Below are 27,627 nucleotides of genomic sequence, written 5' to 3'. Positions count from 1 at the left end.
ATTTTTTTTTACATTTGTGGGCGATGATCGTTTTCACATTTGTGAGCGCTGTTTTCACAATTGTGGATGATGTGTTTTTAAATTTGTGGTTGTTTTTACATTTGTGGGTGATGCGTTTTCACATTTGTGGTTGAGTATACAGTATTAAATACAGTATACTGTATATATATACTATGGGGACAAAATAGACTTCAGGTCATAATGGCGTTTTTTTTTGGGTTTTTTTCGCATTTTCTTTCTAGTGTACGTGACGTTTGTCGTGCAGATAACTAACTCGTCAATTTGACGAGTTCTTCTTTCTTTCACGATTTTTGTTGCAGCTATATCTGAAATGTTTGAGGATATTTTATGGTTGATCATAAATTCTGAAAAAAAAATTATTTTTCTATGAAACTTTACGAAAGTGTATTTTATAATATGGAGCAACTTTTGAAATGATGTAAATGGCGTGCTACCAAAAAAATTATGTGTGTATTTGAAATTTCAAAATCAATTTCATGTACATTTTTTAGGCCATTTTGAGCATTTCAAAACTTTCTAATTTTTTGCATTTTGCGCACAGAAAAATGTTTTTTGCAATTGATTTTTGTTTTTCATACCTTTTGTAGTAAATATCATTCATTTTATGAACTTTAATGTCGCATGTGCATGTTAAACTTAATAATCGTGTGCTATAAAATGGGTAATTTAATGGAAATTTGTGAATATACCTATTTTTAATCGGTTATAGCTCTTTAGGATGGCAGGTCCCCCCCCCCCCCCCCCCCATTTTTAAAATTTTATTATGGAAGCCGATGAGTTGTAGATACCAATTCATGTAAAATTCAGGATGTTTTGACGTCACCATATGGCCACTCAAAGTTTAAAAATAGGATTTTTTTCGCTTTAGTACTAGTTAATCACATTTCATAGAGCGCATTGCGCTTATGCTTACCCAATTTCGTCCTAGATTTTAATAAATTCTTAATCAATAGTCTTTCACAAAAAATTTTAATTTTTATTACGTCATCATACAAAAAAAATAGAATAACATGACTTTGTATGTTACATTGCCTCACATTCTAGTTATGATTACACGATAACTCTCTGGTATATACAGCACCCGCCGCGATTCCAGACAGTCTCCCATCCAGATTGCAACCGGGCCCAACATTGCTTAACTTCGATGATTTGACGAGAACCGGTGTTTCAATGTTGTATGGCCTTCAGATACAGGTTTTCTGTAGCCAGCATAGGACCGTTTAGTAATTCCCAAAATCAGGCCTTTTTCACGCACCTTGAAAGTATGCAAATTAGTAATACAAGTTATAAGTTAATAAAAAAATTGCAAAAAAAATGACAGAAAGTACAACATTTGACCCTTGACCCAATCTCAATATTTGCATTTATGTGGCTAAAATACCTGCAGAGATTTAGTTTTTCCTCAAATGAATCGGATACAGTTTTCCAAAAGCCAGAATAGGACCGCTTTGTAATTCCCAAAATCACACCTTTAACACTTTGTAATTTTACCTTAATTGGCATATTTAAGCTAATTTGCATATATCATGATGAGTAACAGAGGTGTGATGCTCAAATTTTGATCTCATCATATGTGACCATTTAAAAAAAGAAAATCTCTGTTTACAGTTTGTTTCACTTTGGGCTGTTTTTTAGATATATTGCCTAGCCTATGTAGAAAAAATGTTTTTGCAATTGATTTATGTTTTTCATACATTTTGTAGTAGATTTCATTCATTTTGATGAACTTTAATTGCAAAATAATGATGCACGTGCATGTTAAACTTTAATAATCGTGAACTAAAAAATGGGTAATTTAATGCAAATTTGTGAAAAAATATACCTACCTGTCTCAATGTTAGTACAGGTAATAAATTGATTTAAATTTTGTATTTGTTTTGTTGATGACAACATTTTACTATAATATTGTTTAACCTAACTGACCTGCTAAACCAGCATTCCGCAACCTTTTTTGATGGCGGCCCATTATTCTATTTTGAAAATTCTCGCGACCAAACATTGTATATTTGAGCTTACAGCAAACTCCACATGGTGGGGCCTGTGGCAAAGCGAAGTTTATTAAATGACACCCCAAGATGGCTGGAAATTGTATTCTCACACATAAAAATCATGATAAATGACATCTCTAGTTGGCCGGAAATGACACTAATAATAGCATGCTCGCAATTGGCCTACTTTTTCCGCCGGTAAAGAAATTCAAGGGGTTCTCCCGAACCATACAGATTTCCCCGGGCTAGGGCCTGAAAAACATCACTATGAGTGTAATTTGGGATGGACCGGTTTATATTGTTCTTTCTAATGTTCATTTCCCAACACCGGTACATCAAAGTTCGCAGTTTTTCAGTCAAGTTACACACTTCTTTGCAAACTACAGAAAAATAGCGTCGTAGAACCAGTTGGTAGGTTATTTAATCCATGTCCTAAACAGGGATTTTCCACTTGAAAATTAACAACGAACTATGCGTCAAAAGCATTGCCCCGTCTTCGATTCCCAATTGTGTGTACGCGCGCGTCAACATACTGTAGGAAAAACTGTAGATGTAAAATGTAATCAGTGTTGTAGATTCTACAAAACTGAGAACATTTCACATAACTGTAGATCAGTGTATAATTGATAAAAAGTTCAGTATCGGAAACAATTTCGCGACCCATTAATTTTTTTTTGGTTGCGGAATGGCATGCTAAACGACATGAATAAAACAAGTTGTCAACAACAGTAGTTTGTCTAAGGATTTAATTTTGACATCTTTATATATTGAAATCTTATCAACTCAAATTGACACACTTTGTCAATTATTAATAGGGAATGCTGACCTTGACATTGAACTTTTAAATAGTATTTTTTTCTCTATGTATGACTAGAGAAAGGCTGTGACAGTTTGTGAAGCAGAGGCTCCATTAATGCTTTTAAAATCTCTGTGCTAATTACTTTGTGTTTAAACATCAATCATTCATTTATGTTTTAGATGCACCTGCTCTAGTGATTCTTTAGATATACACATTTTAAACTTTTGAAATAATTGGTTATCCGCACAAAGGCAGATCCAGGGTAATTAAAGAAAAAATGTTCCACTAAAGTGTCATAATCCTTTTTTTCTTAGGTCCTTTTTCTGTTGCGAAAAATATAACCAGTTTTAATTGTGTGAATAAATTAACCACAATTTCTTCAAAAACAGCCTGAAAATAATGGTTAAAAACATTAAATTGATTTAGTGTTCGAATGCCACTTAACTGACTAGCTGCAATGCAAAATAGTGGTTACCGTATATTTCGGTGTATAAGTCGCACCTGTGTACAAGACGCACCCCCTAAACTGAGAGTAAAATATCTGTATTTTTTATTTCGTCGATGCATAAGACGCACTTTATATTTCATCAAAACAATGTTTTTTAAATTGTAATCAATATTATTGTAATAATATATTTTGTTATATTTACAACGGCGTCCTTTATTTAGGTTTTTTATTACCGAGGCTCGGCCGCGCCCAGCCTCAACAAGTTCTTTCTAACTTGTTATTCATGAGTTTCGCACCCACAACATCAAGTGCATGACCGTGTGTGTAACACGCACGTGTGTGGGCTAGCCTTGCTCGATCATTTCGAGAGGGCGCACGTTTTCAAGGACAATCGTATTCGATAAGTGTGCAAGCTAGGTCCATGCTAGAATCAACTGGAGAATATACTAGTCGAATACCATACACCATGTGGCCGCCAAGAAGGGCTTGCGCTGGGGGTACGGCGGTCGGCGATCGTGCGTATAACTATAAATAAATACTATTCCAATCGTAAACGTTTACAAATGAAATGTTATCGGAGCGCCTAAAACAGCTCCATAATGAACAAATCTTTTCATCATATTTAGTATAACATCATGCTAAAATGCCTTGAAAACTAGGCAGAAGCAGGTTGCCGTTACGTTACACTGTAGCTAGGCCTAGCCTACTCAGGCCTAGCCAACGAGGTGACGATATGTACAATCTGTGTGGTGAGGCATTTATGTTCGGTGTATTAGAGGTCAAATTTGCGTGTCAAAAGTGCGACTTATACACCGAAATATACAGTATTTGATTGATAGCCGCTGTCCTTGAGTCAACTACACTGTAGTAATGTTTGAATTAACCACCAAAGCTCATTGTATTTGTATGGCGCGCCAAGCTGTCATTTATTCAAGCAATAGAGATATCTTAGTTTTTAATAGAGATATTTTAGTTTTAAATAGAGATATCTTAGTTTTAAATAGAGATATCATAGTTTTAAATAGAGATATCTCTATTTAAAACTAAGATATTTATTAAAAACTAAGATATCTCTATTTAAAACTAAGATATCTTAGTTTTAAATAGAGATATCTCTACATTTTGCATAAATATTTTGAAAAATATATATAATATTTCGCACTATAGTTCCTTTTGATGATTCTGATATATTTCTGAATATTTGAAAAACAAATTATTTATTTGTAGGTAAATTGCAAAACAAGGAAAATGCAATTATCAACATACACCCAGAGTGGTAAAATTATTCCATTGACTACTTAAATTTAGGTTTCAATATTAACCACCTTTTGAGTTGGTTTTTAGATCCATTCCAAAATCTTCTTTGTTTTCCACTCTTACTCCTTTGTTTTTATTTCTTTTATTCCAGTCCACTCAGGCAGCACTTGTCTGCTTATACTATCTACTTTGTCTAAGTACTCTTGCACTGATGAAGGGCTAGTGTTGCCCGAAAGCTCTGATAATTTTTCTGGCTGTTTTACTTTATCGTTTTGATTTAGCTTTTTCCTTATTTTATTTGGTATCTCCATTGAGATCCGGCCACTAATACCCACAGCATTGTCATTTTTTTCAGTAATTTGCCTTTGGATTTCTAAGTATATCCTATTTTGTATAATTTACTTTATAATGGTAGGGCCCTGGTTATAATTGATAGGACTTAGTTAGGCTTGGTATTTAGGAAGACCTATAAAACAGTAGCAAAAAATTGTACAACCAAAAAGCGCACACATTCCCTCTCTATCTCTTATAATATAGGGCCTGTTTCTGCTGCAAATGACTCAAAATACGGTAAAAAATAGGGTATATTTTATTATACTGTATTTGACCTACCTGTTTCTGCTAAAAGTACTAATTCTTGGGTTAATTTTGTTAAAATAGTTACCTTCTTTACCAAAACTGCCATTCCTGAGCTGGAAGTTTGATGTTTTCTGAACATTATTCTTAAAGATATATTATCCCCCAAAACATGAAGAATGAAGATCAAATTTTTAATAGACCATTTTGTAGTTATAATAAAGTTGTTCACTTTCGCCGAAAAAAAATCCGAAAAAATTATTAATTTCACTTAGAAAAAAGCAAAATAAGTTCATAATAATCATTTTTCCTAACTCGTCAGCTCAAAAATTAGGCCAGTAGAGCTAACTCATACATATGCATGATATGTTAATGAGCATCCACAAAGCTGAGATCTGGTCTAATAACAACAAACATGTAGATAGATGCTAGTCCGTTTGTTGTACAGAGATCGACGCGATTGACTGCGGTTTCCCCTGATCGTGTAAAGCTGAGCTGTTAATTTATCGGTAAGTAGGCCTAGACGGTTATTTTAAATATAATAATATATAATGCAAACTAGACAGACGTTTGTAATAACAGGAAGGTTAATTAATTAACTTAGCCTGGGATTTTTTCAGGGCTAGGCCTAGAATAATACATGCATAGTACCAGGCAGACTGGGACAATCGGGTCCCTGCAGAAGATGCCAGCTAGGCCCTATACATTGTACTCTTCAGAGATTTGCCTAGGCTAGGCCATCAGTCTTAGCAACATTCTGAAAATATTACAGCCAGCCTGCTGTACCATATAAACTGGGGCGGATCCAGACATTTTTCAGAGGGGGGGTCCGCCGATAAAAAGGGCACATCAGATATTGAGTATTTGAGCCAAATTTTGTTACAGGACACACTTAGATGGCCGGAAATGGTACTATCGCACGCAAAATCCAAGATAAATGGCACCTTTCTAGTTCGCCGGAAATGACACTTTATTAGCGCGCTAGCTAGCAAACAGCAAAGTGAGCATAGCCTAAGCCTAAGCACGCGGCGACTAACAATAGATACATCCTTTTTTGTTGCGATCAATGCAAACGTCGGGGGAAGTCCCAGATGAACATACTTCCGATACGGTCATAAATGATAATAATTCATTATTATTATCAATTGATGATGCATGTAATTGTAATCTTTTATCATTCGACATTGTTTTCATGTTGAATTTATTTGATTTAAATGAGCAGTTTTTCCGTTTCTAATTTGATAAACACAAAATTAAGAATTCAGACAATACCTGTCGTAAAGTATACGGTAAAACTTTATAAGTTTTCAAGTAGTGTATTACCACCACGAACATTTAACATTATTTACAATACATTTGTTAACCCAGTGTGCGTCTGGGGGGCCTAGAGAGGTAGAGGTAACCCATACCCTCACTCCAGATTACTGTTATTCTGGCTCACCACCACGAACATTTAAAATTATTTACAATACATTTGTTAACTCAGTGTGCATCTGGGGGGCCTAGAGAGGTAGAGGTAACCCATCATTATTACAGACTTCAGCGGGCGGGTAAAAAAATAGGTGGTCCAGAGGTATCTAGCTGCTCATCATTATTACTAGTATGTAACAACCAGCCACCTAGTTTGACACAATGTTTGGCTTGTTCTGCCAAATCTTGCTGTTTGCGCTTTCTCCCTCTCTCCTTACGAGGCATCTTGAAAATAGCGCGAAAAAAGTTTACATTCGCCCTCTGTAGTATGTGAAACGATCTATTTTTAGAAGTTTACTGTAAGTAGAGATCATCACGCGTCACCACCTCTCACGATGCTCTTTGATCGGCCGCCGTAACTTAACATCGCGCGCATTGTGATAAATTTCTGTTTTTATTTTTTGGGTTAGTGTAGCCTACTCTGTGCATACTAATATACACACAAATATGTCACACAAATAAAATATTGAACCTCTAAAAAAAGGGCACCCTTAAAATGTAGGGGGAGGGGGGGGGGGTCCGTGGACCCATACCCCCCCCCCCCCCCTGGATCCACCCCAGATACATTTACAATACAGTTGAAGCTTGTTTACCTAGATTTTTTGATAAAAATAAAACAAACATTTTTCAGGGAAAATGATTACAATACAAGCTGCACTGTGAGTGTTGCCAAAGTGTGAGTCAACAAGGCACGCAATGCATGCAATCCATGACGGTAATTCAACAGAAAAAATACCAACAAGTGCGAGCCTTCGAATAATAAGCCTTCGTTAATATGTGTGTACAATTCATAAACATTTATGAATCACCTACCGTTAATGTAATTATGTTAACAATTTCGAATATCCAGATGCGACTTCGATGTTTGCAGTTAGTGGTTAGTTAGGTGGTGCCTGGTCACCGTCTAAGAAGCCTAGCTAGCTAGCCTAGGCCCTATAGTATACTGTAGCCTGCCCGCCAGAGTAGAGATGGCTATTCGCTGTATGCCTAGTACGGTCTAGGCCTAGCAGTAGCTTCTTTATCAACGCTGTCAATGGACAAATAAAGTAGATTACAGTAGTAGTAGGGTATGTTTAGAACAACATAACATAAAATAATGATTTTATTTTATAATTACTCCTCTCTAATGTTTCATATGAACATACTAATTTATATTAAATTATTTAATATGTTTTATGGTGCCTCACACTTTTGGTACAATAGTGCAGTTACACTTCGTACTGACTCGCTTGAATTGCAATTAACATGGTCACGTGGGACGTTGACTCCACTGACTCCAATGAATCCATGGCTTGCAGTTTGTCAATACCCCTGCACTGTAAGTAGACAGAGGGGAAAAGCCAGCTTAGCCATTTATGTGAGATACCAATAAAAAGGATACAACACAAACAAATGTTCTTCACTATTAGACTGGGTGCCCAGAGAATTTATTCATGTGAAAAGCCACAAAAAGTTTGATGGGCTGATTCTGTAGATATATGGCTAAGATTCAATAATCAATATTGCTGCCGGGTCATATCCTGTAAATTTTCCCTGGGGACACCAAATAGGAGGAGGAGGAGGAGGAGTAAAAAATGGATTTAATCATGTGAAAAGCCACACGGATAAAAGTTGTTGGACATTGTCCGCATATGCACTGTATAGAATGTTAAAACAGCAATGACAGCAACTTTATCCTGTAAGTTGCTGGAGACAGTAGCCCCAAGTGACCACTAAAAATTGGTGTTATTCATGTCAAGAGCCACACAGCTAATTCCTTTTGCATTGTAACTGTTACACATTGGGATTCACAAAAATACCATTGACAGCAACTTTATCCTGTAAGTTGCCTCAGACATTAGCCCAATAATGCCCGTTGGGCCATACAAGATTTAATCATGCGAAGAGCCACACGGCTAATTTCTTTTGCATTGTTACACATTGGGATGTACAAAAATACCATTGACAGCAACTTTATCCTGTAAGTTTCCACAGACATATAAAGATATTAATTGGACAACACAGAGTATATCATCAAACTGAAGACCGACGGACTTGGCGATCCATCATTGTATTTTCGAGGAGTCGTCAGGCATTCAATTCAATTCAATTCAAGAAACATTTATTGACCATATTATAGCATAACATTAACAATGGTTGGCATATAATATATATATATGCCAATCATGGATGACATATCGATATATTTTGCAAAGAAAAGATGTTTACCATGAGAAGAAGCCCAGTGTGCTTCTTTTCGAGATTTTTAAAACATCAATGGTTTCAAAATACAGAATAGATTTTAAAAACAAAAAATAACTAGAATTTAATCGTCACTTTGACGAAGTATAAGTGATTCTGTGCTTGCAAATTTAACATACTATACAGCAAATATTGATATTTTCCACTCAAGTGAGTTTGCCTTTGTAATCAAGAAAATTCAGAAACTAACAGGATAAAGTTGTAGCTGTCATGAGTGTATCCGAATGTGTACAGTTCCAATAAAAAAGAATTAGCCATGTTAGCCCTTCACATGATGAAATCTTGTCTATGAGCTCTGTCTGGGCCAACTTATAGAGATTGAAGTTGCTGTCATGAGTATTTTCGTATTGTTAAAGTGGAATTAGTTGTCTCTTCACGTGCTTAAATCTTAGTATTATAGTATGTTTGGTTACAGTCTGGGAGAAAAATTGCTGCTGGCTCACATATATTTTTTAAATCTCAATGGTATTTTTGTATACTGTATCACAAGGGTAATAATTACAATGCAAAAAAAAAAAAATAGCCGTGTGGTTAAATCGTGTAGTGGCTGGGGAATTTATAGACTACTGTCTTGAGCAACATACAGAATAAAGTTGCCATCACTTTTATGTTGGTTCGGTGTTTTTTTTTTTAGGTTTGCAGGGTTTAGCAATCATTTTTCACAAAAAAATGATGTTTTACCCCAAAAATAAGTAGTTACATTAGAAATTTAATATTTTATATTTACATGGATATACCCAGTGGGTCACTACATGATTCAATCACTTTTATGTTGGTTCGGTTGGGTTTGCTATGTTTTTTTGGAGGTTTGTGGGGTTTAGCAATACCCCATACGAAGCTTTTGAAAAGACGATTCTACAGGTGAAAAATTTCTTTCAAAATGTATTTTTTTAATTGTTTTAGTTGAAAAATTAAAAAAAATAACAAACAGTATGATTCTAGAATACATAAAGGTTAGATTTAATCGATAAATTAGTTTTGATTTTTTTTTTTGTCATAGTGATTTTACCTATTCTAGGCTGTACCTCAGTTCGCGGATTACCGACAAGCGACTGGTTTGGCTTGCCTGTGCCACAAATGGTAAAGTGTATGCTTTTTTCCATGTCATTTCTATAAAACATAACAATCTGGGTGTGGACTACTACTGTTAACGGGATACTTTATCTTTTCGAAAAGGCTTGACACCCCATTTAATCTTTGACTTCTCTATTCAATTCAATAGTGTTGGAATAACATCTGTGTTTGATTATCACAGCATCTATTTTTATAACATCAAAGCGCTTCGTTGATAAACAAATGTATTGAACCCTCAAGATATATGAACAAAATATATTGTGTGACGTACAAACTAGGAATGAATGACGTAAAATCAATGACTTCACGGAAAAATATATCATATCAAAGTTAAGATTTAGAATTCATTAGTAAGAAATGTAATTTAACTTGTAATAACATAGTCAGTTTTTATTAACTAGTGACAATTTAGACTTGTAAGGGCAATTCCCCATTTATACCATAGATCATTTTTAACTTAATTAAAGTATAAACACAGTCAATATTTATGCCATTATTTACTTTGTTGCGGAAGTCTGTCAGGATAGGGTTGTAAGTGCTATATGAAACTCCTAGGAAATAAAAATTATACATTTCAGAGACTAAATTTACATTACAAAAATATCTTACTGTTTTTACATGTATTTTATCAATACTTATAGAAGCATAACAAATGAGCAACAATATAAATTGTATGAATGTTTTCCAAGTATCATGAACTATTAATAATGCATAGTGATGTACAGTATGCAACAAATATTAACAGCATTATAACCACATTTTGTAAGTTACACAGAACACATTAAATGTTAATTATACACTTTAATTATCTACTGAAAGAAATAAATATTAATAGAGATACCAAGAAACCACAATGAATGCTTCTAGAGTAGGATGTTAACATGTGGTTTGTTTGCACTTTTGAGTTGGTGATATGCCAACATTTATATTAATTCTGCAGACTAGACTTAATCTAAATTAAACTGATAATTTTATACAGTATTGAGCAGTTGAACAGAAAGATACAGAGGAGTTAAATAGACACAACTACATCTGTGGAATCCCCCATATGAAACCTTGTTTGAGTAACCAACCTTTAATGCACCTCGGCGGAAACATGATGTTTTTGTAGGGCAGGAGGCGCCTGAGTCCGGGATGACCAAGACAAAACTGGTGCTGACCGGGGTTCAATTAGACCGATCCCTGGTTAGCGACGAAGGCGTATCCCCTTACTGCGGTTTGGGGTTGTTTTTTTTTTGTTTTTTTTTTTGGTTGGATTTCCCTTTTTTCTTATTTTTTTTATGTACAGCGCTTAGAGGTTTCACAACATTAGGTGCTATATAAATCCAGGATATTATTATTATGTGTCCTGAAGGCACTTAATTTCTTTTGTTGCATTTTTCACCCTAACATTGATTTCCCCTAATGCAGCATATATTTATATTGATAAATAATAAAAGTGGTACTTATTTTCGGAGTACTTATATTAATACTGCCTGTTCAATAGAGATATTTAGGTCAACTCATTCAATATCTTAGTTGAAATAAAACAATATAATGATTAAAATGAGTTTTAGGCCCTGTTTCTTCTGCTGCCAAATAAATACCGTATTTTTTGAATACCATATATATGGTATATTTTTGGCAGTGGAAACGGCACTCATAAAAAATATACCGTGTTTTGTATACCATATTTTCCCCACCAAATTTGTGGATAAAATACGGTATTTATAAATTGATACCGTATTTTGGGTACCCGTTTCTACTGCCAATAAAAAATACCGTATATTTTGATTTTCTGTAAGATTTTTACACATGGATGGATAATCTATAGTCAACGAAAGTAAGGAACAACATCACAACATTTGCACATAATCTGTTGAGGAAACAAATATTTCGGGAAAATTAAATTATGTGGTGTACAAACTTGTTGTTGAAACAAGTCAATAACAAAACAAACAGAGACTGTGAAAGCAGAGGCTACACCATCACCAAAGATAACAAATTCTAATTCTCATTTGGTCAAGGATGAAATAACTTGTCGTCATTTTGGGGGATCGCCATGATGACCACTCAAGATAGTACTTGCAGAAATGGGATACTAACAAATATGGTATAACATATACCATATTTTATACCATATTTTTAGGATATGCAGCAGAAACATGCCCTTACATGACCGTGACAAATTGTCTTTACTGACATTAAATACATTTCAACTAAATTGCAGCTATGAAGCTTATGTTCATTAAAGTTTATACAAGTTATTAATTAGTAATTTGTGCCTTTTATCAGTGAGGTAACATTACTTCCAAAGTATACAATGCATTGTAGGCCTTGATGAAGAAGCTTCACATAATGAAAGTTTGATGAATTGTTCATGTTGAGGCATTCTGAAACCCACAAACAAGGTTTTTATTTTATGCCACTTATTTTTTAATTAAATTATATGAAAGCAAAAACAAATTAATTGGATGGATGCAACCCCAATCTCCTCTTTCTGGGCTCGCACTGGCCGATCGCCAAGTCGCCATGGGTGAAAACGTTTCCAGATTGGCGAAAAATAAAACGGCTACTTTAGCCATTTTGGCGAAAGCATAAAGTCCAACTAAAAGGTCCATTTGTCGATCTTCAAGCATTTATTTTGTTCGTTATCATGTTGTTTACTACTTCAAGCTCCATTTTCGTCAACTTGTTTCGTTGTACCAGGCGTCTCTTTGTTATTTCAATATGATGGAGATAGCAAAGGTAGACTGCACAGAGAGACAGACGTTACACGACACATGGATGATGGAGTCTACCCAAACTATCACGTGTTGCGCTGCACAAACGATCGACAGCCGACGGTCGGCTATTTACCGGGATTGTCTATTTTTCGATAAGGGTGTTCTTTTCAGATTAAAAAAAACATAGTATCTTCAATTAAAGATCTTATCGAAATCAATATTTATGCGTTATGCATTTTAGGCTCCAATAATGTAGTTTCATATTTTACTTTTTTTAATAAAGTTTCCTCGTGCGTGCAGTGCGTCAGTAGAGGTCTAACGGGGATTTAGCTAAACACACGTCACACGTGCATTTATTGCGGACTATATAAACAGCAAGGCCGGCCGCCGGCTTCTGTGTTGTTGGGTAATAAATAATCGAGCCGGGATGGTATAAATTTCTCCCCCGACAGAAACGCCTTTTCCCTGTGCTTTGGCCTATATTATCTGCACGTTCAACAACGATACGAGTGTTCGTTTGCTAGAAATATTTTTAGCATAGGCCTACGACGTACCGTCGTACATAATTTTGTAGGCTAGGGGCCTAGGCCTGCGCTACTGCACTTTCGCACCTCTTGAGCATACCCAATTTAAAAACATTCACCCGCTGCGCGGCGGTGACGATGTGTGACCGTGAAAGTCTTAGGACACAATTTTTCGCGTGGTACGGAAGCCACCAGCCAAGCGTAAAAAACAAAAATAACATAGCGTTCAGGGGATTTCAGAAAACTGTAAAATGTTTCTTATTAAATTGATAGCTGTATGAATGCTGTATGATTAAAAACAATTTGAACAATTGTTTTGATCATATAAAATACAACAATTATTTTTTAAAATCAAATATACAGTATAGTGATTTAGGCATGGCTCTCTTTCCCCAAATGCCTTACAAAAACGTTCAGGGAAAAGTGTATAGACCTATTGACATAGATAAATTAACTAAAACGTTTTTACCATTATATTTCAACAATTTTTAATTTTGGCTAATGACCGATTCATTTGGCTAAATAAAAAAATTGGACTTTAGCCATTTTGGCTATAGATAAACTGATTTGACTAAAAAAAATATTTTGACTTTCGCCAAATGGCTAAACAAAATGAAATGTTAGTGCTACCCCAGTCTTTCACCCATGATTAAGAAACTGCAGCCTTGCAGAGTACCCACCTCAATGCCTCTAGGAATACCCACCTCAATGCATCCTATCTGAATAGACTTCAGAGACCAAATTGCATTTTGCTTTGGGCCACTGCATCTAAATGCCTCCCCGAGTACCCCACCTCAATGTGTCTTGGAGCACCCTATGTGAATGTTCCTCAGAGACCCAATCTGATTTTGCTTCAGGCCACCCCATATAAATGCCTCGCCAGGATACCCCACCTCAATGTGTCTTGGAGCACCCTATCTGAATGTATCTCAGAGACCCAATTTGATTATGCTTCAGGCCACCCATCTAAATGCCTCTCAAACTACCCTACCTCAATGTGTCGTCGAGCACCCTATCTGAATGAACCTCAGAGACCCAATCTGAATGTGCTTCAGGCCACCCCATATTAATTCCTCTTATAGTTCCCAACCTTCATGTCTCTTGGATTACCCTTTCTGAATGGACCTCAGAGACCTAATCTGATTGCGCCTCACACATCACCATCTGAATGAGTTTGAAGATATTTTACTATTTTTCTATAAACTCTGTAAACATCCTGTTGTGAACCTCAAAACAATCTAAAGTTTATTGGCAATCAAAAGACTAACGATAATTTACTTCCTTCCTATTTAAAGAGTGCACTCAATCAAGGTCTGAATAATATATACATAAATAAAATTCTGATATCATATGTTTCAATCTTTACCATTAGGTATGGTCAGAGGTACCAGCCAATGGAATTTATTGTCTGGATTGCCAACACTGGCCAAGCACAAATGAAGACAAATTCAAAATTAACCTGTTTCCATGGCAAAATGTTCCACTCATTAGTATACCCAGCACAGATTGCTTAGGCTACCAAACTGATAATGTTGCTGTTGAAATTGATAACTTTGGAAGTGAATGTTTACAAACAGTGCCAAGTGAGAGAAAAGATTTGGTAGTGAATCATATTGAATCTTCTAAAAGCCACCACCTGCATGTAACTAACCATATTTGTTTAAACATTAGTAATATACATATTCAGACTTTTATTCCAAATTTAACAAAAGACTTGCCAACCATGGAACAATTAATGAAGTATAACTTGACAGAAGAATTTAAGAAGGAAATGAAAGAATTATCACCTAACCTGGAAAACAAACAAGATTTAAATAATTTATCTTCTGAACAAACTTTCAAGTTTTTAAATCATCTACTTCAGTCTGATGTAGAAAGTAAATCAATTGCATTGAGTTTTATTGAAGTGTTAGGAGATGCTGTGCGAAGAAGAGTTTTTAATGTCCCACGTGATGTTGTTATGGATTACTGCCCAAAAACAATTAACCATTCTTCAAAAAAAGAAACCATTTCAGATGATGAAAAAACTATGAAATATTCCGTTGTACATGCCAGTCTAAACAAAGACTCATTGAATACTGCCATAGTATCTGGAAGTGCTCTTCAATCTCGTGGTGCTGTTAAATGTTCTACAACATTAGAGGACAATTGTTTTGAGAAATTTAAATATTCTGAAGTTAAATGCTCTAACACAACCCAGTGTACAAAAACTGAAGATTTTGCAGAATATTCTGGAACCGACCAGAGTGCTAAAGTTGCTATTTTATTTTCTGGAGGAATTGATTCTATGGTGATTGCAGCCTTAGCAGATAGGTAATGTATCAATTTTATTAAAATTTGTTGCATATTTCCCTTCTGTTCACTAATTGTGTGATTATGAAGCAGCACTATACAATAGTTTTTTTCACATAGCATCAATAGGCAAAGGGTTTTGCCCAATCGTGGTGTTGTGTTTCTTTGAAGCAATATCACTATGATGTAATTGTAGAACAAATGATTTTCATTTTGTTAGGTTTCTTAAATGTCAGGTACATTTGTACAGTGGCCTGTAAGTGTCACAGCAATTTTTTAAAAGCCACAGCAATTTACCAAAAAAAAAAACAACATGGCAATTGCACCTGCTGCAATAAAAGAGCTAGCTAGGATCATAAATATTTGAAAGAATACGGCATGCTTACCCACAGTAAAAAATCAAAAATTTCAAAGGCTTCACTTCCGCTGTGGCATTCTATACTTTGCCGTGGAGTTTCATTTTTAATTTGCTGTGGTGTTTCATTTGATTTTCCGTGGTGTTTCATTTTTTAGTTGCTGTTGTATTTTTTGTTAAATAGCTGTGATGTTTTATTTACCTCCGCCAAGTAGGTATATGTAGTCGATCGCGTGTGTAATACCCCTTTTACACCGCCAGTAAAAATGCGGAGTTGATCCGGAATTGTATAACCCGAGTCGTACCCGGGACGCAAAAATGCGGAAATGTAGACCGGTGTAAACGGCGTAAAAAGTTACCCGGGTCGCTGAACTACCCGGGTAAGTGATGCAGAATGTATTCAGCGTCAAGTCAACCCGGGACGCACCCGGGATGAACCTGTGTTTTCGGTGTAAAACGCTCAGCGTATCTTTACCCGTTTGTTTACTATCCTCGCTCACTATAGTATTTAATTTACATAAAATTAGGATAAGATTGATTTTGTTTATTCGCTTATTTAATAAATAAAACTTATGGTTATTTGTTATTCATTTTTATTTCAAGATATTATTCTTCCCGAGTAGACTTAATTTTTGTGTGTATTGCCATAAAACAAAATTGTGGGAGGTATAATGAGCAGACCGTTACTATGGTGTCTCTTCATGCATGAGAGGGCGATATTTCGATTGATCTAGAACATTTACACGGGTTGGTATTTTGCAGTGTAAATACACGCAACCCGTGTTATTCCCGGGTTGATGAATCTGATGTGAAAAGGAAATTTATCCGGACACGACACGGGTTTGTTATAAACTCGGCGGTGTAAAAGGGGTATCTGTCTGTTTGTTATCAGGATTACTCAAATAGTTATTGCAAGATCTTTACCAAAATGAAAATACAGATAAACATGTGGTCAAGGACCACTCTATTAAATTTTGGAGGCAATCCGGACCACGCTTCCAATTCTGCAAGAAATTGCATTTTCTCTTTTCTAAAAAAAAATAAATAAAAAATGATGCAATTTAAAATACCCGCAACTGAGTTATTTTCAAAACACACGCACTCCTCCTACCACCAGCGTCACCTTGTCTAGCACCACCAGCGTCACCTTGTCTAGCACCACCAGCGTCACCTTGTCTAGCACCACCAGCGTCACCTTGTCTAACCCTCCCGTGTGAATGCTGACGTCATCACTCTCCAAAAATACACCATTTTCCATTTCAGTTAATTACCACCCTGGTCCATGTGTGCACGTGTTAGCATGGTATTCTTATTTACACCCCTGTACAGAGTGGAGGGTATAATATCGTGAACTTTTTTATCACGTTTTTTTTTTCGCATTTTATTGATTTTATGTTATAGACATGGCGATTACTGCAATCATTGTATACTAAATTACATTGAGTATTTCACCTGGCCGGGGGTATATATCTGAGGTTAGCAGACAACCAAAACACACGTGCACCATATCAAGGCATTTTCAGGGTACTGCATGATCAAATATTCATTTCGTTTGGAAAAGATCTGTACAGTATTTAGGAAGGATCTATAATATAAATTTACGTAAGGGTGAAAATTTGGTAAATCATGTGTTACTTCTAGAATGTTTACTCGATGGTATATAAAGTTGGTTCATACTTTCGGTACTGATTTTAACCACCTGTTGTAACTCTGTTTACTAATTAAATTGAGTTATATAATTAGTTATTGACAATTAAAACGAATTTATTTACTTCATTCGTGGCTAAAAACGATTATTTTTCGGTGATGTTTTGGACCCTATATTTTGAAAACTACAAGTCAGATTTTCATAATTCTTTCTTTATTTTAATATTGATACAAAATATTATCAGGCAATGTATGCTATTAACTTTTAATGTTGCATCGTTATCCCTAGGTAGTACCGTATATTTCGGTGTATAAGTCGCACCTGTGTATAAGAGGCACCCCCTAACTGAGAGTAAAATATCGGTATTTTTTATATCGTCGATGTATAAGACGCACTTTATATTTCATCAAAACAATGTTTTTTTAAATTATAATCATATTGTAATAATATATTTTGTTATATCTACAACGGCGTCCCTAATTAAGTTTTTTTCTTACCTAGGCTTGGCCGCGCCCAGCCTCAACAAGTTCTTTTTAACTTGTTATTCATGAGTTTCGCACCCGCAACATCGAGTGCATGACCGTGTGTGTAACACGCATGTGTGTGGGCTAGCCTCGCTCGAGAGGGCGCACGTTTTCACGGACAATCGTATTCGATTAGTATCTATGTATCCGAGAAGTGTGTACGCTAGGTCCATGCTATAATCAACTGGAGAATATACTAGTCGAATACCGTACACCATTTGGCCGCCAAGAAGGGCGATCGTGCGTATAACTATAAATAAATACTATTCCAATCGTAAACGTTTACAAATGAAATTTTATCGGAGCGCCCAAAAGAGCTCCATAATGAACAAATATTTTCATCATATTTAGTATAACATCACGCTAAAATACCTTGAAAACTAGGCAGAAGCAGGTTGCTGTTACGTTAGTATACTGTAGCTAGGCCTAGCCTACTCAGGCCTAGCCAACGAGGTGACGATATGTACAATCTGTGTGGTAAGGCATTTATGTTCGGTGTATAAGACGCACCCTTAATTTAGAGGTCAAATTTGCGTGTCAAAAGTGCGACTTATACACCAAAATATACGGTATACTACTATTTGGGCCGGGTAATTAGGAAGTAATTAATGCTCCTACCAGTGGAATATGTACATATAAACTGTTGTATTTAGTTTATGTTTATATTTTTGTTTTATACAGTAGGCCAAACTATATTTACGCAAAATGTTTACTACTAAAAAAATAATTGATATAATAAATCATTACAATGATTAAAACTGTTCGTCAAAGAGTCAAGAAATATTTCTTGTTTTAATATGAGTAAAACTGTATTTTAATAAAAACAAAACCATTCCTACACTACACTATTACTACGAATAAAATTGTATAGGGTGTACATATAGCCAGAGTCTTGCAGCACGGTGGTGTGACGGCCCGCAAGAACACACAACTGGGAGTTCCCCTGTTCACTGAACAAATGTTACTACTGTACTACTACATTATACCTCATTATAATCTTTCTATCTTTTTTTGTCTTTTGGTGTTATTCTTTCTGTTTTTGAAAGGAACAACAAAACCGTCAAGAAGATATTTACCATCTATTTTCCTAATTTGTACCATTGGTTTGATATGAAGACGCTAGACGTGGATTCTACATACCTGACGAAGACAATTTTGTGGAAATCTCACTCCCCATGTGAAAACTGATGTAACCACTCTCCAAAAATACACCATTTTCCAATTCAGTTAATTACCGCCCTGTTCTGTGTGCACATGTTAGCGTAGTATTCTTATATTTACACTCTTGTGTAGAGTGGAGTGTAAATATCGGAACTTTTTTATCACTTACGAAGGTTTTTTATATAATTAATGCTATACAGTATAAATTAAAAATAATACGAGAAACATGAAATGTCTGCAAGGCCGAAAGTGTGTGGCGTATTTGGCATTTTATTACGGTGGCCTATAAGTGTCACGGCAACTTTCAAAAAATATCACGGCAAATTTTTCAAAAAAAGCCACGGCAATTTGAATAAAGCCACAGCAATTTGAAAAAAGCCACGGCAATTTGAAAAAAGCCACGGCAATTTGAAAAAAGCCACGGCAATTTGAAAAAAGCCACGGCAATTTGAAAAAAAGCCACGGCAAATTAAAAATAAAACATCGCGGCAATTTAACAAAAATACCACGGCAACTTAAAAATGAAACACCACGGTAAAATAGTATTGAAACACCACAGCAAATTAATAATGAAACACCACGGCAAATTACAGAATGCCACGGCGGAAGTGAGTTACCACGGCGGAAGTGAAACCTTTGGAATCTTCGATTTTTTCTGAGGTAAGTAATTATTTGTGCATTGATGTAAATATTATATTAATTTATTTAACTGCAGCAGTTTACGTGTTTATTGCACGCTTCTTGAACTTTCTAGGCCGGGCTCTAAACCATAGGCCTTATTACAAGGTAGGCATAGGCCCTATAACATTCTACAATGTTTTAATATATTTACAATAATCTGTTTTTTATATAACAAGTTTTTTTTACAGTAGACCTAGCTACTCTGTAGGCCTAAGGCCTAGGCCTTAGGCTAGTAGTAGGCATAGCTAGGCCTAGTGCAATAAACACGTAAATGCTGCAGTTAAATAAATTAATATAATAATATTTACTTCAATGCACAAATAATTACTTACCTCAGAACAAATCGAAGATTCCTAAGGTTTCACTTCCGCCGTGGTAACTCACTTCCGCCGTGGCATTCTGTAATTTGCCGTGGTGTTTCATTACTAATTTGCCGTGGTGTTTCAATACTAATTTGCCGTGGTGTTTCATTTTTAAGTTGCCGTGGTATTTTTGTTAAATTGCCGCGATGTTTTATTTTTAATTTGCCGTGATGTCTTATTTTTAATTTGCCGTGGCTTTTTTCAAATTGCTGTGGCTTTTTTCAAATTGCCGTGGCTTTTTTTGAAAGTTGCCGTGATATTTTTTGAAAGTTGCAGTGACACTTATAGGCCACCGTATTTTATTGATTTTGTGTTATAGACACGGCAATCACTGCAACCATTGTATAGTAAATTGCAGTTCCGCAACCTATGGGTCGGACCCAATGTTTTGGTCGCGAACAAAAATGTTATGGGTTGTGAAATTGTTTCCGATACTGAAACTTTTTATCAATTATACACTGATTTAGTAATGTGAAATGTTCTCAGTTTTCCCCTTTGGATTTAATAACCTACCAACTGGTTCTACGACGCTTTTCTGTAGTTTGGAAATTAGTGTGTAACTTGACTGGAAAATTGTGAACTTTGATGTACCGGCGGTGGGAACTTTTACAATGAACATTCAAGAGAAACAGGTCCATCCCAAATTACACTCATGTTGTTCAGGCCCTAGCCAGGGGAACTTTTTAGCATTGAATTCAAATGTCTTTACTGTTTTTCTGTTTTCTAGCTCTATGGGGACGTGTCATTTCCTAGGAATTTGAGGTGCCATTTATTAATTTTACCATTTCCAGCCATCTGTGAGTGTCATTTAACAAAATTTGCTTCACCAGTGGGGCCTGTGGCTCAACTCAAATACTCGGTGTTGAAATCATTCCCCATCCTTGTTGTATCCTGGCTAAGGCCATGAATGTACAGTTTTTGGACAGCAAAGCATATTTTTAGGCCTTGTATAAAAAAACTTCAGCTGTCAGATTAAACTAGGTTCCATCCAGCTAATTATGTTATGAACTACTAAGGTTTTTGGTTGAAGCAGGTGTTCCTATATTGTACATTAATGGGCTACGTTTTGGAATGCTGTGGTTTGACTTTTGTGTCCTGTCCAACTCAAAAAAAGAGAGTAATGGGCAATACAGTAGCAAGTTGATCATAAATTATTGTATGAATACATATTTGCAGCCATGTCATAGTTTTACCTTTTAGGAACTATATAAGGAGAGAGTGATATTTTCACTCTACAGTACTTTTTATAAATATATAGTATTGAGTATTCTAAAATATGACAGATAAAAACACAAATGGTTGATTTTTTACAGCACATTTATAAATAATCATAACTATAAGGTTATTTTGTAGTTCATAAAAATGATTGGAATTGTTCATGTAAGGTATGAAGAACAAATATGAAGAACCAAAATCAAGTAGGCCTCCATGGTGTTTCTATTACATGCATATTAACTTTTAAATGTTTGTATGCGTGGAAATAATTGTTCTGCACACTAGGATGTGAAGGTTCATGGAAAATGTCTTTTGATTTTGAATTTATAATCAATCTTAGAATTGCATAAAGTTGTGCATATTTATAGCTAAGCGATTGTATTTGAATAAAAGGCAGGTGCACAATTACATATATATATATATATATAAATCAAAGAGCTGCATAGGCAGGATATAGAAAAAAATCAAGATCAAATAAGTTAAAACTGCCTCAATATAAGTTTATTTTTACGACATGTTTCGGGCATAGCCCATCATCAGGTGAAGAGAATTGTAACAAAGGATAACATATAGGTATTTGGGGTACAAAGCAGAAATGGTTGCTTATAAAGCAGGAAATTTAAAACAGAGACAACAGCTTCAAGTATGAATAATTGTTAATATTTGAATGTCTCTGGCAAAATTAATGTTTAAAAGATCTAAATTGTACATTTATGCCGGTAGGGGCAATATAGTGCCAAGCTTTACAATTATTCTTTCTTCTATAATTCTACGAGATGTCTCAGAACCATTACATATACCTTAACACCAGAAATTGTAATATCCGAAAGGGAATGCTCATTATTACAAAAATGGGTGGCTACAGGTAATTTCTGCTTTGTACCCCAAAGCTTTTGGAGACGTGCCTTTATAACTATGCCTTTTGTTTGTTAACATCTTTGATTGGCTGATTTGTTTTATTATGTAATTTTGTGACTTATATATGTTATCCTTTGTTACAATTCTCTTCACCTGATGATGGGCTATGTCCGAAACATGTCGTATATATATATATTAGAATTAATGTTCTTTGCCTGTTGTGTTTATATATATTCAAATTAATTAATTAAATTTCAGTATATCACCGGGCGGTTTAGAATTAATGTTCTTTGCCTGATTTGTTTATATATATATATATATATATATATACAAATCAGGCAAAGAACATTAATTCTAAACTGCCCGGTGATATATAAATCCAAAGGCAAATTACTGAAAAAATGACAATGCTGTGGGTATCAGTGGCTGGATCTCAATGGAGATACAAAAAAAAAAGCGAAAATCTAAATCAAAACGATAAAGTAAAACAGCCAGGAAAGTTAGCAGAGCTTTCGGGCAACACTAGCCCTTCATCAGTGCAAGTGAAGGAATTTGGATAATGTCATAGTATAAGTGCTGCCTGGGTGAACAGGAATAAAAGAAACAAAAGGAGACAGGGTGGAGTCTGAATAAGAGTAGAAAACAAGGAAGGTAGATTGGTAGAGATATAAAAATATATATGTATATCTTATATAATATAATTTACAGGCATAGAAGAATGTACACCTGTCAGCTGTACAAAAATATTGCTTAGTACATTTTACAGAACTTGCACACAAAAAAAAAATTGAAGGAAAGAGGAAGAGAAAAGCGATCCTATCAATAACAATAGGCGATTTACATAGTTCGAATCACCTACTGTAATAATGCAAAATCTTTCTGAAGCTAGGACACTGCCAAAACAGAATTTGGAAAAAAGATCTTACTTTTTTTAGGTTGAATAAATCTTTAATATGACAGGGAGGACATTTATCACACCATTCAAACCAGCTGAGAATTGAGCATTCCATCACCTTCTTTCAACACATTCTATCACACAGCATTCTAAGGTTTTTACAATTATTGGTTAAAAAATGGTTTAATGACTTGAGACTGGTCAACCTTTGTACATGTATACCTGTAAAGAACAAAACCTACTGAAATACTAATATTCACCTGCCTCATATTCTGATATGTTGTTGACAGGTTGTGCCTTTTTTTCATGAAATACTTTATAAAACATTTTTAATAACAAAACTGTTGCCAACTATTTGAAATTTACATTGTTATAGATAGGATTGATCGATCTGTTGATAAAATCTGGGATATTCAATTACTGGAACGCTTCCAATTAATTGATCACATGTATAAAATTGAATGTGCATAAATGGGATCTCTGGCAATTTTATTTATCATCGATCTAGATACTTAATCATGTGTGGTGAGATAGTTTCCACTGACCTTAATTGCTCAACATAACATTCAGTTTAGTGGACTCAGTGTTTCTTTCATATGTTTTTTATGTGTACTTGAATACATTTGTAAGAATAAGGAGATAGAACATGTGATTAGTAAGTGCATCCAGAAATATAAATCATTCCTAATTGTTAGAAATAATATTAATTGATATAAAATAGCAGATATAAATCAAATACTTTTAGTTAATTGAGCTAATCAATGACCTTGAGCTATAGTATTAGATGGCACTAGGTAAAAGTCATCTCCCAATAAATGTGTAGGCTATTACCAGTTAAATCAGACTATCATTAAATGTGCCATGTTCACTATTAGTATTGATACACCTAACACAGCCTAATTAATATTAATGAACTTACAGTCAATTAAAGTGTATCATCAATGATGTTTCAATTTGGTTTTATTTTCAACTACAAACATATAGCTATCCTATTGACCTAAATATGATGACCCTTGAATTATACTACAGCATTCTAATTTCTAAAACACTGCAGGGAGCTTTTTTAGAAACATCAATTTAAAATTTACTTACTACTCATTTACTTTTGAAAGTATTGTTTAGAAATATTTTTTAAGATGTTACAATTTTTTTTCTCGAACAAAAAAACAGCAAAAAAGGGTTAATTTGAAATTACGATATAATTTCTTGCACAATTTAAACACAAAATAACATGGAATGTAGTAGGCAGAAAAGGGGAAGCTCTGCAACTTTCATCATAACCACCTATCCACATGACGGAAAGGCCTAATTTTGTCATCAAATTTCTTGTTTAAAACTTAAATCATTTTATTCTTTTAGGCCTAGGCCTATATTTATAACATTTTATTTATAAATGTATTCATTAGATTTTAGGCCTATCAAACTTTGGTTTATTAAATAGCCCTACTGAAAATACCTTGCACAGTTTGAAATTTTCTGTGCAATTTGAATTTCATATTTTCATTCAAATTGCACAAGAAAATTTTTGCGCAATTTGAAATAGTGTAATCGTTCAAATTGCACATAGTGCGGGCATTATACATTTTTTTGTGTTATATTATACACATTGATAATTTTTTACAGTTACTTTATAGATAATATAAACATAAAATATTTCTTACAAAAAACGCCACTCGACTTTTGACGTAATAGTTTAATTATTGTTCTTCAGAAATAATTATTTACTAGCAGTAACCCTTTTTCTGCTTTAATATGTGGTTATATACTTTGCATGGGTGAGTATAATAAAAACGCATTCTAATAAAAGTACTGTACTTTGACAAATTATTAAAATAAAAACAACTATTATTATACTACTGTATTTACGGCACGGCCATTGATTTGTTATACACTATCCCTTCACTTTAAAATATATGTAGGCTAAACAATGAAAGCAATAGTGAATATGGAACTTTAGACTTTACTGTTCAAACTTAAAGACGCTAAAGAAAAATTGTGCTGTGTGAATTAGATGATGCGCGCGCAAACACTAATGAAAGTATAAAATGCCAAACTATATTATTTTGGGTTTTTTTTTCTTGGATTAGATTATCAATTATTTATATTTTTATATCAGTAGTAGTACTACTACTAGTGAACATTTTGTGTAATTATATTCATAAACTATAATAATTATTTATTATCAATTATTTATATTTTTATATCAGTAGTACTACTACTACTAGTAAACATTTTGTGTAATTATATTCATAAACTATAATAATTATTTATTATCAATTATTATAATTGTCCAGTGCACTCTTCTGCCATTATTCTGCATTCTTAAATTAAACCATTGCAAAATCTATGCCAAAGTTTATTAACTATACATTTAATTGTCACTGTGGGAATTTAAAAATATGTACTTTTTTAACATATTATTCAGGACACTTTCACCTTTCTGTCCAAAAGTGTGGCAGTACTCAGTATGTTTGCCAAGCACATCTAGTAAATAAATGCTTGAAATAATTGAGGGAAATAAAAATGTGTTAGTAAAGTTTTCATTAAGTCAATAATGAAGGAATTGCACATATTAATTGATACATGTTTTGTATTCTGGTCTAAACTATTAACAAAAGACTTTCTCAGGATTTGTGTTGGCTGCATCAGTTGAAATTGATGGTTTTAAGCTACATTCACACTTTCAAAGTTTTGCAGAGATACAAAAAACTCTCCTCTCCATTGAAGATTATGTTTGACGTATTTAAAGCTTTCTTTTTTCCAGTCAAATTTGTTTAGTTAGTTTGACCAAAAATGTGTGGTGTAACAGAAACATTACATATACAATTTTACAAAATTGTAATTCTGTTATTTTAATTGAAAGCACAGTATTTGGGGATTTCCATGTTCCTAGTTTTTGGATAGTTTTTTTTGTAATGACACATGTTACCAATTTGAAAAAAAAAAAATTAGTATTAAATTGCAAAGGCACTATGTATGGAAGGCAATCGCCGCCAAAAGTACAAAAGTAAAACAAACAAGTACTTTCACAAACGAACGAACTAATGCAAATAAAACAATGTACTTTCACAAACATACTTTTACGTGAACAACATATTTTTTACAAACGGACAACATACATTGATAAACGCTTTACCAAAAAATGTAGATTGCCGAATAAACTAAGGACTCGTCCATTTTTTAAGTCAAAGCGAGCAGCCTCTGTATCTTGGATCTATTTAGTATACAGTATTATTACTCCCTCTAACTGACTCTACCATACTGCTCAGATACAGATACGTGTGTTGTTATGGCGACGGTCTTGCTAGGCATTCCCATAATATTAGTACGTGATGGCCAACCATTGAAGACTAGACCTTATACAATATTAAAATAAATAAATAAATACAATAACGTAGTAAGTCAACACATTATTAAAGATGGCCACCAATAACTCACACAACCTGGGGAGTCATTATTTGTTTATAGGTAATACAAATGTGAGCAGTGGTTTTGGAGGAGATACGTAAAATATGCGAATAATTTAATAGCATTATTAATATATAGATTATCAATTAATTAAGGACTTAACATAAATAATATATATTATTTGTAATTATTAGTCACTGGTTGGAGGTACACACCTAATTGGTGACAATGGCTTAGGCTGCTTTTGTGCTTTCCTGGCAGCTAGTGACTATGATTTTATATTTTCTTTTGCGTTGTGTTTGTTTAATTTGTTGATTTGTATTATATTTTGTAAAATGTATCTTTTGCCTGAATAAATAATAATAATAATAATAATAAAAACACATTTCGAGGGTGTTTTTATTTGTGCTATGATTTTATGTTTTGTTGGGCCTGTTGAATGTTTACAGTTTTAAAATTAATTGTGTAGTTTTTGGAGTTTTGTCAGGATGAGTTTTGTTTACAAAAGCAGAGGCTACTCGCTTTGAGCGCCCTCTACAGCATATACTCTTATCAGAATTTTTGCAATTACCCGCCTTAAAAAAATGGACTTAGATCAATCGGCAATCTACATTGTTTGGTAAAGCATGTTATATCGTTTATCAATGTATGTTATCCATTTGTAAAATATACATTGTTCGCGTAAAAGTAGGTTGTTCGTTTGTGAAAGTACATGGTTTGTTTTACATTAGTTCGTTCGTTTGTGAAAGTAGGCTGTTCGTTTGTGAAAGTACGTTCTTTGATTTAATTTAGATCGTTCGATTGCCTTCGATAACTATGGCTACTATTGAACTTGTGAACCATATACAGTACCTACAATTAGAAATAAAAAATGAAGTCCTAACCACAAAATTTGCACCACTTTTCATTTAATACAAGCCATTTAGGCCAAGTAACAAAAATTACATGTTTCTCATCCCCGCCCGCCTCCTTTTTTTTGTTATTTGTTATTTTTAAAATTTCCATAGAAAATCCCAGTCAATACTATATTTCATAACCCAGCCATGTGGAAATACTAAGAGCACAGTAAACCATGTGCCAGCCAGTCATCCATGCATTGTTAAAATTGGAAGCTTCTTCACAGCA

At 34.3% G+C, this 27,627-nt stretch overlaps 1 protein-coding gene across 3 annotated transcripts in view; it reads left to right on the top strand.

Annotated features, from left to right (window-relative positions):
• LOC144845547 (asparagine synthetase domain-containing protein 1-like) overlaps window positions 1-27,627 on the top strand; it is a 94,314-nt gene that overhangs the window by 33,383 nt on the left and 33,304 nt on the right. For all 3 annotated transcript variants that reach the window (XM_078702956.1, XM_078702957.1, XM_078702958.1), the window contains one exon: window positions 14,476-15,416. In XM_078702956.1, coding sequence (XP_078559082.1) covers window positions 14,476-15,416 — 941 coding nt within the window. The remainder of the gene's footprint in view (window positions 1-14,475; window positions 15,417-27,627) is intronic.

Source organism: Antedon bifida, chromosome 6, assembly GCF_963402885.1.
Source record: "Antedon bifida chromosome 6, ecAntBifi1.1, whole genome shotgun sequence".
Lineage (NCBI taxonomy): Eukaryota > Metazoa > Echinodermata > Crinoidea > Comatulida > Antedonidae > Antedon > Antedon bifida.
Note: the sequence above shows the minus strand (reverse complement) of the source record. Positions and strands in the feature narration are given on the sequence as shown.